The 17,372-nt window shown below is 30.4% G+C and overlaps 3 protein-coding genes across 3 annotated transcripts; all 3 read right to left on the bottom strand.

The window, feature by feature from the left end:
- Positions 1 to 3,395: 3,395 nt before the first annotated feature.
- On the bottom strand, positions 3,396 to 4,692 carry LOC114175161 (heavy metal-associated isoprenylated plant protein 28-like). Its single transcript, XM_028059931.1, has 3 exons — positions 4,613 to 4,692; positions 4,017 to 4,092; positions 3,396 to 3,813 (listed from the first exon to the last, which is right to left on the bottom strand). The coding sequence occupies exons 1-3, from the start codon at positions 4,616 to 4,618 to the stop codon at positions 3,506 to 3,508; spliced, it is 390 nt and encodes a 129-aa protein (XP_027915732.1). The 5' UTR covers positions 4,619 to 4,692; the 3' UTR covers positions 3,396 to 3,505.
- Positions 4,693 to 7,046: 2,354 nt separating this feature from the next.
- On the bottom strand, positions 7,047 to 10,640 carry LOC114178704 (mitochondrial dicarboxylate/tricarboxylate transporter DTC). Its single transcript, XM_028064758.1, has 6 exons — positions 10,339 to 10,640; positions 10,088 to 10,171; positions 9,750 to 9,811; positions 9,199 to 9,560; positions 7,542 to 7,756; positions 7,047 to 7,442 (listed from the first exon to the last, which is right to left on the bottom strand). Exons 1-6 carry the CDS (start codon positions 10,462 to 10,464, stop codon positions 7,386 to 7,388), a joined length of 906 nt encoding a protein of 301 aa, XP_027920559.1. The 5' UTR covers positions 10,465 to 10,640; the 3' UTR covers positions 7,047 to 7,385.
- A 3,575-nt stretch (positions 10,641 to 14,215) lies between these two features.
- On the bottom strand, positions 14,216 to 17,211 carry LOC114176023 (thioredoxin-like fold domain-containing protein MRL7, chloroplastic). The gene is made up of 5 exons (XM_028060917.1): positions 17,025 to 17,211; positions 15,981 to 16,856; positions 15,089 to 15,173; positions 14,751 to 14,862; positions 14,216 to 14,628 (listed from the first exon to the last, which is right to left on the bottom strand). Exons 2-5 carry the CDS (start codon positions 16,790 to 16,792, stop codon positions 14,525 to 14,527), a joined length of 1,113 nt encoding a protein of 370 aa, XP_027916718.1. The 5' UTR covers positions 16,793 to 16,856; positions 17,025 to 17,211; the 3' UTR covers positions 14,216 to 14,524.
- Positions 17,212 to 17,372: the final 161 nt, after the last annotated feature.

Here is a 17,372-nt window from a genome sequence, read left to right on the forward strand (position 1 = left end):
AGTACGTGGTAAGAAAATCAAAAAATATGTTACTAGACTTTTTATAAAAATAAACATTTTATAAGTAACTTATTATCACATAGAAGTAGTGTCTTTAAATTTATCTTCCGACCATGTTTTGTTTTGAAAAATGTTTACATACTTTATGTGAGAAAGAATGTGATTTTAGTTTCATTTTTGATAAATGTGACTACATTTTTGAATATGGTCATGGTAAACTTATTGTTTGTTTCAATTCAATTATTGTTGGTTCAGAATTTTTATGTGATGGGTTATACATACTGAAATAGACATCTAGGACATATTTCAAAGCCTCAAATTTAGAGGTTGATAATAAAGGGTATTTTGCATGATTTGAATTTTTTCTGATTTTGATAATTGTGTTGATTGCATTAAGGGCAAACTTATTGCAAAAGTAAGAAATACAGGTGCAAAGAGACGTGATTATGTGTTGCAGATTATGTGTGGACCTATTACACCCACTTCCATGGGTGGATATAGGTATTTTATCACGTTTATAGACAACTATTCCATATTTGAATGGATAAATCTCCTTTAAGTCTTTCAAAGTTGTTATTGAGTTAAAAACATGAAAGAAGATAAAATGTGTGAGGTTTGACAAAGGTGGAGAGTAATATGGCAAGTATGATGAGACGAGAAGAAATTTGGGACCTTTCCCTAGATGTCTTGATGAATATGATTGGTACTCCTCAGCAAAATGAATTTGTAGAAAGAAGGAATCACGCACTTTTAGAAATGGTGAGATGTATGTTGAGCCATTCCTCTCTACCGGATTTCCTTTGGAGAGACACTTTAAGGATTCTTGTATGTATTCTTAATCAAGTACCTAGTAAGTTTATTCCAAAGACTCCATAAGAGCTTATGTTTGAGAAGAAGCCAAGTTTGAGACATTTCCATGTGTGAGACTATAAGGTAGAGGTGAGACCTTATAATCCTTAGTTGAAAAAGCTTGATCCTAAGATTGTTAGTGGCTTCTTCATTGGTTATGATGTGGGTTCTTATGGTAGCAGGTTTTATTTTCCTTCTCACACAATGCGATATTCTTTGAGGATGATTTGGACAATAGGAGCATTGCACCACCATCGGTTACTTTTAGAGAAAACTATGTTGTTGTTCCCATGTCACTTATTTCTTTTCCTACAAATAATGTGATTCGTGTTATCCATGATAAAAATGAATTTGTTTCAGATATTTACAATATTTATAAATATAACTTAAGTATTTTAAAATAAGTTATTATTGTTGATATCGCACAGCATAATGTTTATGCGTTTGGACAAAAATCAAGAGGGATTGTGAATTGAGTTTTTAATAAAAATTGTGCTTTTAAAATTTTCCCTTTTAATATCAAAGATCAATTAAAATTCGTTCTTTTATTTTAATAAACACAATAAAATAAAGAGAGTACAGAAGCAAAAATTGCACAAAGTATTTATACTGGTTCGGATCAAAAGACCCTATGTCCAATTATTAATCTTTAAAAAACGAGATTAACTCAATCATTAAAATAAACCAAACTTACAATCAATGATAAGAAAGATTAGGTATAGAAAAGTCCTCTCTTGAATCACACAAGAGATGAAAACACCTCCCTTGAAATCCACAAGGGATGAAAACACCTTCCTTGAATCAACAAGGAATGAACATTTCCTTTGAATCACACAAAGGATGACTGACTTCTCCTAGCAAGAGCAGCAGCACTCAATCACTCAAGATCCCACTTAATAAAAGTTATCGCTTTACCCACACTAGGTTTTTCAAAGACTTTCCACAGAGAGTTTTTAACTACTCAGACTTATCTAACTTTTGTATTTGATAATGAAAGCCTACCACTCTATTTATAGAAACCTATTTAGAAATTAGGTTAAGAATATGAAAATTCAAGTCACAACTACCATAGATAATCGATTATCACAAAAACTTTTCTAAAAACTTTTTTCTCGCTGTGATAATCGAATCGATTATCAATAATCGATTATCAGCAGTTATAAACGATTATCACAGAGACTTTTCTCAAAAATCAGTTTTAACTAAGATAATCGATTATCACTAAGAATAATCGATTATTCTAGTGAGTTTTAGTGAGTTTTGCAAATAAATAAAATTCTCTTCTCTACTAATTGGGTTTTGCCTTTTGACTCTTGACATACTAATTTAACTATTTTAAATAACATACACATATTAAAAGACCTAAACAACTAAACCCTTAAGTCTTCAAAGCATCTCTTGAATCAAAGCATTCTCTTAAGTCTTTAACATTTTTTCATGCATCATCATCAAGTCTTCCATACTTCTTCATAAGTCATCATCATCACCAAAACTCCTTATTGGAGAAAGATGTTCATCTTCTTTCTGTCAATAATTATTAACAAATTGAATAATAGTTACATGAAAATATTTAAAAATTGATTTATTTTTTTATTGTATCTCCACATGTTGTATAGATTTAATATGATTATATCATTCCTAAAAGAGACATAATTTATTATAGAAAGACCAGCTTTAAATTACATTTATTTGTATGATTTATATAAAATTATTTGTTATTATTAATATTATTATTATTTACTTATTAAAAGATTAATTTTTATTACCAATTAGTGTCATTTTAATCACTTTTTCCGAAATTATAATGATTTTTGGACAAAGGGTGAAAAATAAATTCCAATCCATGATTATAAGGATGAATGTATAAGTTGAATTTATCCATGATTGTCATAGGAAAAAAAAGGAGAAAAAGTTTCAAAAATGAAAAAAAAAAATCTCAAAGAAGAAGGTAAAGATTATCTGAGAAGCGTAATCACAAAAGAATTGCTCTAATTAGCGTATTGTCTCCGGTAAAAAATTTCGAACAAAAATAGTATGAATAACTTTGTTAACCTTGACCAAATGTGAAGTAAAGAGTATTTGGTTAAAATAGTTTAGTTCATTAATACTGATAATTAATATTTAATTTATAAAAAGGTAGTCACAAAAATAATAGCATATTAATAAAATATAATCTCTCCTATACAATCATATCTTCTAATAAAATATCATTTATTTACAAGACAAACTTAGATTCAATTTTCTTGACCCATAAACTTTAACTCTATATTGATATCAACTTCATGTAAGAAGTATTTAGGTCAAAACAGTTCCTGAAAACTAATATTTAATTTATAGATAAAGTAATTAGAAACATAATAATAGACTAACAAAATATATAATCTCTTCTATATAATAATGTCTTCTAATCAAATCTAGGTTTAATTTTTGGATCCAATTTTGAGATGTTTCATTCATCTTTCAAAAATCAAGTTAGACTCTAGACGACCGGAACAGTACACACATTATATGAGAAAATTGAAAAAAAAAAATTCAGAGAATAATTCTCATAAAAGAGCAACAACATATATTGGTTTATATACATTACAAACTTACCAAATGCATCTATAGATGGGAAAAAGTTTAACATAGAATGAAGAAATGAGAAATGTGTGTTTTACATTATTGAACAAGCGTGAGGGTTGTCATCACTGAACATAGAAATGAGCTTCTCATCAATCATTGGCTTATGGTAATAGCCAAAGTTTTCACCATAGCTATATCCATGCTTGTAATAACTGTAAGAAGAAGCGAAGTAAGAGTTGTTTCCACAATGATTGTAATGATATTCTGGGTTGTATGGATATGGCCACAGCTCTGCTCTTCTACCTGTCTTCCTCACTGTTTTCAGTACCTTCTTTTCCTCTGCCCAACCCATCACAGTTACCTTTTGCAGCCTCATATCTATGTCCACATCATCAACTCCTATAAAATTTTTTCAATCACAGTTTATATAAACTCAAATTTATTTTCACTCGTATTAGTGATTAGTGAGGTGGTGATAAGCTCAAATTTATATAAAGCTCTCAAATATAAACTTCTATATGTAACCAAAATTCATGTGTAAAACACAACTATACCACGTGATAAAAGAGTCTTGACAAGTTTAAGGTTTTATATAGATATACCACGTAATTTTTTAAGAGCTTTCTTTATCTTGGTCTCACAACCTGGACAATCCATGTGCACACACATCTCCACTATCTGAGGAACACAAGAAAAGCAGAAACAAAGAACACAAGTTAAACATATACAAACAAACCATATGATTGATTAGTCCAAGGTTAACATTAAATGTAATGGAGATTTTGTCTGAGATGTCATCTTAATTTCATCTCTACTATTTTTCTTTATCAGATGCTTTAATCATAATTTCATTACGAAAATTTTACTTCTCAAATGGACTTTTTATACCAATTTTAGAATCTGTATAAAAAATTCTATATCAGCACAAAACTGGTATAGAAACTAAAAACATTCTGCATTGATTTCAAATTCAGTTTTTTAATTTGTATAAATGACTTTTCTACACTAGTCTTTATGAGTTTTTTGAGTTTGCATAATTATTATGATTTTCAAAAATATCTAATGTATAACATACTTAAACTTTTGACGATGAAACGAAAGAAATAGACGTTATGTGCATGATGATGTGCAAAGATAATAACAAGGAACTAATTAAGAAGAAATTAGGAACACAAAAACAACATATAATGTTTCTCACCGTCATTCTTTCCAAATATTGCAATGAGCTTGCAACTATAAAGCAAAATTTTATATATGTCTTCTTTGTTGGTGGCAAGATTCAAGGATGTTTAACTCTATATATATAGTCACGAAAACCAGAAGATTAAGAAACGACATATAATTAAGAGAAAAAAATAATATAATACTTGTTTAACGCGTAATCCTCAAGGGATTTGACTTCTCTTTTGATAATTTGCCTCTCATAAACACAAACTGGAACTTGCAAAGCAAATGCGAGGAGTCAACAAAACGAAAGAGACATTTATGTTACTATCCATCACAATGTTTTCTCTTACCAAGTCATAAACTATGATTGCATGATAATAACATTTAACAAGTTAATGGAATATTATGATTAGATGTTATTATTTTAATAGTATGTCATATTTCTCTCTTACTTATAAAATTTATTATATAAATTATATATTCACTCGTCCGTGCTATTTTGTAGAAAGTGCCGACTAAGCAACAACAACATATACTTTAATGAAAACCTCCAAAATTTTTAAGTTTAAAAAGCTAATAATAAAAATAATATATATATAGATATAAATAATGTAATATACCTAAAGGAAATGAAAAAAAAAAAGTAAACACGTAGAAGTGTAATATAATATTTTACATATAATCTATTTCTCCACCGTCTCGGCACTTTCATTATTTATGTTCTATCTATTTAGTCATGTTTTAAATTTAGCAGTGATAACAATTTATTTCCTTTTATGTTTTCCTTAACACTATTTCCAACTAAGTCATAAAAAGTAACGATCATTGAAATTAAGGAAAATATAATTAAATATTAGATTGGATCAACAAATTCGACAGATAAATTTAGAATAATCAATACAAACAATTAAAAAGTAGTGAAAAGTTTCAAATTTGGACTTGCATTTAACGTCACTTTGATAAAAGGCAAAATTAAGACCATCAGATCAGATGGATCAACGAAAAGGAGTTTGCCTTGCTATATACATTTTTATTTTTATTTTAATTATACTTTAAAATTAAAAAACAGAGAAATAAATAATCTAAATTATAAAAATAATGATATAATTACATAGTATTTAAATACATAACACACTACAAATATCTTATATACAGTTATGGAATATATTCTCACTATATTCTTAAAAATATTTAGATAATACTAATTTGTATCTTAAGAACACGGGTTAAAAAATAATAAATACGTATTAATTTTATCATTTTTATATTAAAAGTTAGAATAATTAATTTATAAAGATAAAAATATCTTTTAAAATCTCTAAATAATAAAAATAAACATTTTAAAAAGTTTAATTAAATCTCAAATTAATATTTTTATTTTTATATATTTTTTAAATGTTTAATTCTATTTTTTGTTGATTTTTTTATTAATTTAAATTTTTTTATGTTTAATTATATTTTAATTTTTAATAACATTAAAATTTTATTATTTTTTATTTTTTATTTTTATTGATAAATATTAAATAAAATATTATAACAATTATATAATAGTTATAAATTCTTGCCTTTTAAATAAAATAAATTACATTAATTATGATTAGGTTAGATTTCATTTAAATATTAAAATTAATTATGATTTGTTTTCAAATTTTAAAGCACCTTTAACCTTTTGAGCGATTATTTTCGTAATAAAGTGATTTTGATTTGTGTCACGCGGTTTTCTCGACGCAGAGAAGCGTTATTACAATCTTTAAATTTGTAATATTTATTTTTTTCACGTGATAATTTGTACATCAGTTTAACCAAAACAGCGGGTGAAAAACAAAAACTAGCGAGTTAAAGCATATATCAAAAAATACTAATTGAAAAAAAGAAGAGTGATTTATCTATTAAAGCTGTTTCCAAGCAATAACCTGAAAATACTTAACAAAGAAAATTATTTTCATGAAAAATGTTGGTGTTTTCCCAGTACAAATAATCGAAATGAAAATGCTGAAAAATTAGATGCAACTGCAAAACCATACCAAATATTAAGATAATACAGAAAAAGAAACATCTGACAGAATATCAAGGTAACATCTACAAAAACACAATACCAATTAAAAGGATTAAACAATGAAGAGATACACTTTAAAAATAAAGACCAACGATAAGAATCAACTAAAAATTAACCGTTAGGAGAACTTACTGATGAAATTCAACCATTTAAAAAACGATAAAAGGCAATAAGTAGACATAAAATTTAGAAATAATCTCACAAAATATACGTCCAACAACTTCACCTTAACCAAACTCAATCTTATCAAAAAAAACCCACAAGAAACAACACTTGTTATGCTTTCACTACAATTTCCAATGCGTTTTAAGCAGGGTTTAGTTTAAAAAACAATATTATTTATTGATTCCTTAGCCAGTAGTTATGGCAAAGAAAGACAGTAATAAATAAAAATGATAAAGGAAAAATCTGCAACAAATTAGAAAAAATGTAGTTGAAAATAATACTTCCACAAGTGGAATAAAATTACAAAACTTCGTTGAGAGGGTGTCTGAGATAGAGTGCTTATTCTAGTTTTAGATATCTCCACAAGTTTTTCTCAATGCTAAAAATGGAATTATACTATTCTGCTCCAGCCGCATCCAATTCTATGTATCACTAATACAATGTTTTGTATGCAAATCCCTCGCTTCGGTCGCATGATTAATAAAATAAACTTAAAAAAAATGATCAGCTCTATTGGTGTTTAGCACAGCCAACAAATTATTCAATGCTCAAAGCTTGAATTCAACACAAAATGCATGAAGAACTACAACCCGTAGCCTTTCTGCAATTTCTGAATCTGGTTCAGGAAGATCCATGTCATCTGCATAACCACAATCATATATCACAAACATAAACTTGTTGAACCGTTTAAATGTAACATTAATTCAAATGCATAACATGTGACAGAAAAGAACATTACCATGACATGAGGAGCAATCCTAATACAATAGACAGGGAATCCAGTGTAAAATTTGAAAGGTCCTCCAGCTTTGAAGGTTTTGGCAGCACAATCAAGAGACCCGGTGTATGGATATTTTCCATCAGCATCAGGTTGCATCTTCTGAATCTGGGTCTTCACATAGTCAAATGGCAAACTGCAAGCTGCTGCAAAGAATCCAGAAACGGAACTTGCACCTACAGATGAACAAATGTTAGTTGGCAACAGTGAGAATAAAATATTTGGCAGATATTTTAACCTGTTTCAATATCCTACAACAGTAACAACCAAGACTCAGAATTTGTATCAAAATTACAAATTCAATGCAGAAAGAAGAAACAAGCAAAATATCAGCTTGGGCATTGTGCAAGGACGGCAACAGAAATGCAAGTGCCAGAAAATTTGAATATGCAATCCCCCCTGTCCCAAGTATAAACATAAGAAATCATGGACACAAAGTATTGTGTATAAACATAAGAACCAGGCTCAATGTTGCTAGCAGAAAGTGATTGTAAGACGTAAATATTAAGAATCAGTAGGAGTGGGAGAAATCAAAAGAAAGGGGGACCATCTAGAGAGATGAGGGTAATGTGAGAAAAATTATGAGTTGGTTAGTGGGAGAGCCTGATGTCTAGAAACCTATCATTATTTAGTTTCTGTTTTCAATTCACATTTAGTATTTCCTGTTTTCTTTCTGCAAATTCAGAGTACTGTTGTTGATCTTCTTAGGATAGGAGCTACTGTCCAGCATCTATTATTACTATTAGTATAGTTGTTATCATAATGTGAGTTCTTAAGATAAATCCCAGTTACTGCTCGTTTCTCTCTACCTAACACTTCTCCTAATAGATAAATTTAATAATTATTTTGAAGAGATATAATTTTCAAGTAATCAATGATTCTACTAATAATATATGGATTAATGATTATGTATATTATTTACATTGTAGGGATTATTTAATCTAGACATAAACTAATTAAGGATGAGATGTTACACAAACATTTATGAATCATACAATGTTTGGGTAAATTACAGTTATCAAGTAGAAGTGTTTGCCCAGATGAATAGTGTGCTTAGTTGCATACAGCTAAACAAATATTGACGCATTAAACCTTAAATTAATTCATAAACAGTGTTTAGTTTCAAAAGGGTGAATTACTTTGGTAACGACATACAGAAATATAGCAATTACTCTCTTTTTTACTTACTTAGCCTGAATAGCACGAACTTATAAAAAATATGCACTGATATTGTCTTCTAAAGCATACTAGAAGCTGACAATAAAAATCCGAGAAGAGTGGTCAACAAATTTAGTTCCTAAATAATAGAAAACAGAACAAGGTAACAGCATGATCATGTTATGAAAATCGTTTCAAAATCGAGTTAAAAAAAAAACCAGCTGGAAAATGTTTTCTCATCCTCTTTGTTATCTTCAAGTGGGTGCTCAAGGGAGACAAACTTATTGACAACAGAAATGTGCTCAGGAGACAATCGCCTTTAAATGTAATTTGACCTTTATATCATTATTACAAAGTACATTTAAGATTATCTGTGTCTCATATATTCTATAATAAGATATAAAGCTAAAGCCAAAAAAGTCAAACAAAATTACATGACAATAGAGATATGGTTTCTTACCAAGCACAGTAGCAGCTTCACCAAGACCAACAGAATCTCTGAAGAATTCAACACTTTGATCATAGGATGCAAGCATCCCCATGTTCAATGCCATGGCTCTAACTACAGTAGGTCCGGCACCTTTCCAAAGGGCCAAAACCCCTTCATCAGCACCAATTCGATAGAGTGCCTGGAAAGCATTTGTGTAGTTACGGCGCTGAGCAGCCGGTAAAGTTGCATCAGCCTGCATCCGAATGAGTGCCAAATCTGCTGGACTACCAACAGTTGCTCCGATAGCACCAGCAGTCAGCCCACACAGAGCCTTCTGATACAGAGGCAGAGGCTTTCCCTCATTAGCCTCAATTGCTTTGCTTGTCAAGATTCTAAACATCATTAAAACCATCAAGTTAGACTCGGTATTTCCTTTGAAACCACAAAATTGCTACACACCTTTAAGCAATTAAAGCTATCATTGTATAAAGAATTCAAGGAATAGAATAGAAGAAAACCTCAACAACAAAAACTAAAAACTATCATTTTTCATTAAGATCTTAAAGTCACAAACGACTCACTTAAACGATCCAAGACGAGCAGTGGTGTATGTAGCCTGTCTGAGTAATCCAGCGGATAGACCCTACAAAAGTGATTCGGTTTAGACACCATTAGACAACAAACACATATGCAAAATTCACTTCCACTAGCAGATCTATAGCATGTAAACAAAAAAAGTGAAAGAAACACAACAAACGACGTTTAGCCATACTAATATCAACAACACAAGCATCCTACATTGGAATCACCGTCCAAACCCAAAGCCGAAATCATCCCACCAATCGAAGAAATTCCCATAATTTGATAAAATGGAAAAACAACCCATCAACAACAAGAACATGGGAACAAAATCAAAAACCTTATAGAAGGCAGCAACTCCCTCATTCTTGAGCATGTTGGAAGTGACCTGCGCAGCGGATCCTTGCCCCAGTTGAATCCTCACCTACACCACCAAACCCATCAAATCAATCAAAACTCGTAACACATAAAAAGGGATCGTACACAAAAAAGGCCACAGATCTGAATCAAACAGCAAGAATCAGAGAGACCCAGAAGACCATTCGGGGAAATCAAGTGCAAAAGCGCAGAAAGGTGAAAACTTGACGTCACCTTGATCATATCGATGGGCTGAATGACGCAGGTGGCGAGCATGCCCGCAGTTCCGCCATTAACGAAAGGCTTGACGGTAGACCAGACGCCGGAAACAGGAGCCTTGGGCTTCTTCTCGTCTCCCATTGCTGTTAGGAAAAAAGTGGTTCAGCGAAGAAGAAGAATAAAAGGGAGAACGAGAAAGAAGTGAGAGAGTGGTGCTCTGAGAGCTGAATGGTTAGGTATGGATCGTGTCCAAGAGAGAGAAATCACAGTGTTGAGAGGGCAAATATTTATATATTCCAATTTGCAAACTTCGTTCTTAGTATTTTTCTCCGCAACAAACTGAGAGAACAACGTTTGTGTGGTATTCCTTTCTCTCTTTTTTTCTTGCACTGTTAATACGTTACTGACCTTCAACTTCCCTCTAATTTACGAAACTAGTTTTCCATCGATTTTTCTTATTTGTTTTTTTTCTACGAAAATAAACTATATGCATAAATAATGTAAATTATTTTACACTGTTAAAATTATATATTAAAATATCAATTAGGTTTTGCATGACTATATACAAGATGATACACAAAAGAAAGAGAACGCATTAACAATGGAGGATGAGTCCAGTGGGAATGGAACAATGACAGGAACATAAGATACAAAATTAACCCAAAAAGAAAGAAAAGAGAAAAGGTAAATCAATGATTTTAAAAAGGATAAATAATAATTTCATTAATTTTGTTTAACTTTTATTAGTAGCTAAAGTAAATAAATATATATTTTATTGTAATAATGATCATACGTATTTATTAATGAAAAAGTTAAAGATTTATATAATCAATATTAAATATCAAACACTTCTTAATCATTAATAGTTTAAAGAAATTAAATTTTTTATTGAAATGATAACTTTTATATTATGTTAAAAATAAAATATATCAATATTTATTATTTACCTTTTTAAAAATAATTTCTTTTGTAACTTAATATAGCAATAATTATTTTTAAAACTATCCCTTAATGGTTTTATGATTGTTCCCTCAATCTAATACAAATTTTTATTAACTTTTCAAAATATAAAAAAATAGTTTTTAAAAACGGTTATATTTGTTCTAAGTAACTATTGATCTTTAAAAAAAATCTGTATTCTCATTTTATTCCTCAAAGAAAATAAAATGTATGGGCCCTAACCTAGTAAGTGAAAAACATGATTTTTCTTTCTCCTATTCCCTCACTCGCCCGTCAAAATTTATTGCAAAGAAGAAACAAATTTATAGCCTTTTTATCTTTGATATTAGGGATTTTATATAAAAATAAAAACGGACATATTCAAAAAGTCATCAATGTCTTATTTCCAGCAAATTCATCCATCAGGTGTCTGTTAAAAAAAATCAATATTCAAAATTAATTTCTGCGAATTATTTTCCAAAAAACCAAAAAGAAAAATAATTATGCCTTTTGAAAGACTACATTTTACATATTGATTTTAAATAATTTTGTTGATTTTTCTACTAAGCATACCAACGGGTGATTAAAAAAATAATACTTATTTTTTATGACCAATTTCAACTTATTATACATCAAAAGATTAAAAAATCTATTATGTTTTATAGTGAAAAGAGTATAAATCAAAAGACTAAAAAAATTATTATGTTTTATAATGAAAAAATTTATAAAATAGTCATTTTAAATTGAGGAACTAAAAAGTATTTAATCTAAATATAATATTGTTTATTTATATATTTGAATGTAACTATTAATAAGCCTAACCCTCATATTGTACGATTTGCGATGAATTGTATGGTACATTGTGATTCATCACCATATAAAATTATAGAATTAATAATTTTTGTTTTTGTATTGTGATTGGATTATGTGATTTGAGCGTATCATAAAGAAAATAGGAGAAAATGAATGGTGTTAATGAGAAGGGAGAAGATGAACCTAGGAGATGACATAAATAGAAGAAGAAGAAGAGACCAAAAGATAGACTAAAAAAAGAAAGATGAATTGAAAAAAGATGCCCTCTCATTTATTTTTCCCTTCTTGCATGGACAACTTTAATCTTATCAACTTTTATTTTGTTCTTTTTCCTGTAAAAAAATATATTATGTTTTAAGAAAAAAAACTATTATTTAAATTAATATATAAGTGTTAGTTATTATATATATATATATATATAATATGTAAAATTAATTATTTGTTGTTTTTTTATTTCATTTTCTTTATCAAAAATTCTTAATATTATTTAAATTAGTATATATTTATTTCTTAATATTTTTTATTATATTTTCTATGTAAACATAATTATTATTTAAGGATTACATTTTCTATATTTATTCTTATTCTCTTTGAGTCTAGATTTGACAATGGGTCATAGAGTCCAATCCAACCATTATAACATTAATTTAAGATGTTCACCTTACAATCACTTTTTTTGAATTTGATTGTTATTGTTAATTACATCTTTACATGTTTTTATGTCTTATACGATACAGTTTTTAAATGTTTACAAATCTTAATTTTCATGATACAAAACAATTTGTCAGACGAAAAATAAGCTTTCCTATACAGAGTTTGTATAACGGTTCAACTGTCATGATGTAATCTTTGTTCCATCCTTTAAAAAAAAATGGGAGAAAAGGGAAGGTTGTGAAATGAGGGTGGTTGGTTTCTTTGGAATATTGCAAAGAAATGGGTCAGAAAGTGTGAAAAAGTGATGAAGGACCATAGTAGCACTTTGAGGACATGTCCCTCCATACTCCATGGATGTGAAATCCTTATCATTTGATTGTCATAAAACCCTAATTCAACCTAATATTAGGGTAATATCCCGATCCATTATTAGACTATTTTTTATTAGCAATTATTGATTAAATATTGCCAATGCGGCTTCCCAATTTGCACGTGCTAAGTTTAATTAACTTTTTATAATAACCAATTCAAACTAACTTGTACACTAATCATGTGAACAGCAATAGGGTAGGGATTAGAAGAGTAAAATAAGAAATAAAAGAAGGGCATTTTAGAGAGATGAAAATCGAGATTCGAAGAATCTATTATGCAATGTTGGTGCTCCACACGAGGACGTGTGATTCTATAAGAGGTGTCAACTTGTGGAAACGGTTGTTGCTGCCCTGGATATAAAATTTGTGGAAACTCTTCCTCAGGGTTTGTCCTTCAATGAACATTATCACATCAAACTTTTGTCTCCTTCACACTCCTTTCTGTTTAAATGTGAAAAACTTGCTCTTTAATTAAGGACAACAAAAGACGTTACCTTGTTACAACCTTTTATACATTTGTTTAAGGTTTAAAAAGAATGAAAAGCTATCTTATTCTAAAGACAATTGAGATTCAATCTTCGCTGTACGCAACACCGTGTTTGGATCTCGAGGGACGGGTGTTACAACTTCTAAACCGCACTTCTCTGTTAACGAGTATGGCATGGCAGCATAACAATACTTTTTTATGTTTGGATTTATATTCTTTAATAACCATACTAATAATATTATTAACTAATTGAAACCGAAAATTTAAGAGTTTGTTGCTAATGAATTGGAAGATGTAAAATAGGTACTAAAAATATCAAATTGTTTTTCGTTTTTAACTTGCTGTCTAAGACTAGTTTTTAACGAAAATTGGCGTAAAAGAAAAGAGAATAATTTTTTATGTTTATTTAAAAGCTGCTTAGAATAGAATCCAAACAAATGAGGCACTCCTTGTTTGGTTGCTTTTTAAGCTTGGAAACCAAGAGGACCAACACACAAAGGAATAAGAATGATTGTGACCACTGAGTGGGTCTGACCTAGTGTTCAACATTTCTCGTGAATAACCATAAAATTCTTTCATTTGTCCAGCATTTACTTAATATATATATATATAATAGCACAATAAAATATTCATCCCTACCTCGTAAGGGTAGCAAAATACTTGATACTGTAAGAAGTGTCAACAAAAGTGAACTCTGAAAGAATTACACACACAACAAAACCCTACAAAAAAGATTCTAATGCAATTTGAACTCCGTAGCTAATGCGTAGAAGATTAAAGGATGAGTATATATGCTTACTGATCTACATAAGATTTCTATATTTGGTTGTGCCCGATTGTCTTATGCTTCTATATTTTTGTACACACAAAGACAGTTGCTACAATTTTTTTTTGTTTCCTTACCAAGACACAATCTTCAGGCCGGCATTCATGAAGATTAATGACGATAAAACAAGACCTTATCATCTATCCACGCAGGCTTCTTTGCATTGTAATAGAAAAATGCAATCATCTGAACCAGTTCATCTGCAGTTCTGAGTTCTGCAAAGGGACAAACAGTGCATCATTGAAAAAGAACCTAGACAAAGAATGTGAATACCTTGGTACCAACCAAACAAAACTCTGGTTCACACAAAAAAAGTGAGCGAGATCAATGGTCTCACCTTTCTCCCTGTACACAACCCTGTTACCACGTAAGAATAAAATTTGGGGACATTCTTTAACTTTCAGAGCGGAAGCCAAATCTCTCTCGATATTGATATCTATCTTAACAGCCTATAAAAAGGAAATTCAATATATTATATGGTATTCAAAAAAAGTGAGGTGATCACTTGTAACATTTGTACAGTGATAAATGGCCGAAAATATAATTCTATAAATCAAATAAGTCGATAGTCAAAAGGAAGATTTTAATTGATTAAAAGTAACATCATTATCTTTCATTTTATGCATGCATAAAAAGATGAAAATGAAGTTTTAACGCAAAAGGAAAACACCATACCCGAGGAGGCAACCGATTTTTCGCTTTCCAGTATACCTTTACTGCTTTCTCCAGCTCTTTCAAGTTTTTCCAGTTATCACTTGCCCTGTTGATTAACAAATTCAAAGGCTAATCTGAAAGGCTACATTTAGCTATAAATAACTAACATTACCAATATATCATTCATTATATATGGGGATGTGATATTTTCATATATTGAAATTTTAACATACAAAAGGAAATATTTAATTGAAATAATTGTAACAGAATTCTTTTCTGATAAATTTTGTTATACATTCCCACACTCATGCGCGTTATCACGAGCTTCCATATAACCGACAATTATCTTACATGAAGAAATGACATGTTAAAAGAAGTAGGTATAGCACACTATTTCCAGAAAAAAAAAAAAATCTTTCAAAGATAACCAAAATTATAAACTAATAATGGATATATCAAGTTTCTCACTTCCGAAAGAAAGTTCATTTTACTTTCACACTTGCAGACGAGGAGAAAGAAATCAAATGATATGATGAGAAGGTTTCTTTGGCCCTAATTCTAAAGCATATGAAAAGAAGTATCCAAAGTTAACAAACAAACAACTTGCTAGTTCCCACATGCTTTCTTCTATGGGAAGTAAAGGCGCTGAGCTCTAGTAGGTTTATCAGTACTTACAAAGAAGTTAGAGAAGGAATCTAACTTATGCAAGAAGTTTGATTAATTTTTCTCCCTATTTTCTTGGCATATGACTGCTAGTTGAGAGGTTTTAACCATTTCATTAAGTATCACCAGTTGTTCCATCCCTCTCTTGCCTTAGGTATTAACATTTACCAGTAACTAATAATACTATTATTCTTTAGTTCAGCAAATCCATGTAGAGTCCCCAAAAGGAAACACAAACAGTAAAAATTACCTGTTATAACGTTCAAAGACAAGGACAATTAAAGGGCTGGGATGGAAAGCAAAACTCTCCCACTCCAAACAGTTAATCTCCTGCACCCAGTTGTCCTCAATCTCCCCTTCCCAGTCTATTTGACTCCCATCTTCTCCCACCACATTCTTAATTGGATGCTTCTCAAAATACTCAGAAGCTCTTACTCCCCACCCAACATCTGCATCCAATGGCCAGCTTTTACTTTCTTCCTCAATCACCACCTTTTTTCCTGTATCTTCACCTCCATCTTCCTCTTTCTCATCATTATCATCGTCACTATCACCACTCTCAGTTTCAGAATTGTCACCATCCCTCTCCTTCATTATATTCTCATAATTCTTCAAAGAATCCTCGTTTTGTTGCTGAATCGTTGCAAAAGTGCGCTCGAGCGTATCACGCACCATATCTTCCACTGCCACAGCTTCACTTCGGCGACCACGCCTTGGCTTCCTTGGAATCGTTGTGGGGAATGTGTCTGCAGAATTTTTAACATCATTGTTGGATACCACATCTTTAGGTTGTCCACTTCTGCTTCTTGCCTTAGGCCTTGCTCTTTGGTTCGAGCCAGTTTCACGTTCGGGCTCAGACTCGGGTTTTGGATGAGACTTTGTAGAACCAGAGCATGAAATAGACTTTACAATGCGATGGTTAGATACAGGGGAGTAATGAGAAAAACTGTGAGTACCTTCCAACATAGGATTCTTAATACTAAGTGATGATAATGGATGCAAAATGGCTTCACAAAAAGGTGAAAAGCGTCTAGGTGAAACAACAGTTTGAAGAAGCAGCATTTTCGTGACTTGACAAAACTGTCAATGGAAATACATCTATCTATCTTGAATGAAGAGTGTTTCCCTGTTTAGCAGAGTGCCACAAAGGAGAAAAGTGTCAGAATCATTGCTGAGAAATAAACAGTGGCATTAAATTCAAAGAAATGGTTGGATTCTTTTATCAAATAGTTGGTGTTCAAGAGTCCAAACACACATGATAACCCAAAATTCAAGTAAACCATGCCTTACTTACTCTGGTTTGGGGTTCGAAACGAGGGAAATTGATTGAATTAAAGCTTCGAAATTGTGAGCAAGGGATATCCACTGAAACGAAGAAAGATAGTTTTTTTTTTTCTCTCCTCTTCACTCTGTCACTTCCCGTCAAACTTTTGGTCTATGAATGCAGAAAAGGAGGAAAAGGCCCAAAAGCTACACATCAAGTTGTTTGGAACAGAGTAAAGATAAATGTAAATCGATTAAACATAAATAAATGTTATTTTAAATTGTAAAAGCGATCTTGAAATGAAACAATTTTTTTAAAATTTGAAAAATATAACTAAGATAGTATAAATTATTAATCTGATTTATATGTTTAAGTAAT

This window comes from Vigna unguiculata, chromosome 3, assembly GCF_004118075.2.
Source record: "Vigna unguiculata cultivar IT97K-499-35 chromosome 3, ASM411807v1, whole genome shotgun sequence".
In the NCBI taxonomy this organism is placed as follows: domain Eukaryota; kingdom Viridiplantae; phylum Streptophyta; class Magnoliopsida; order Fabales; family Fabaceae; genus Vigna; species Vigna unguiculata.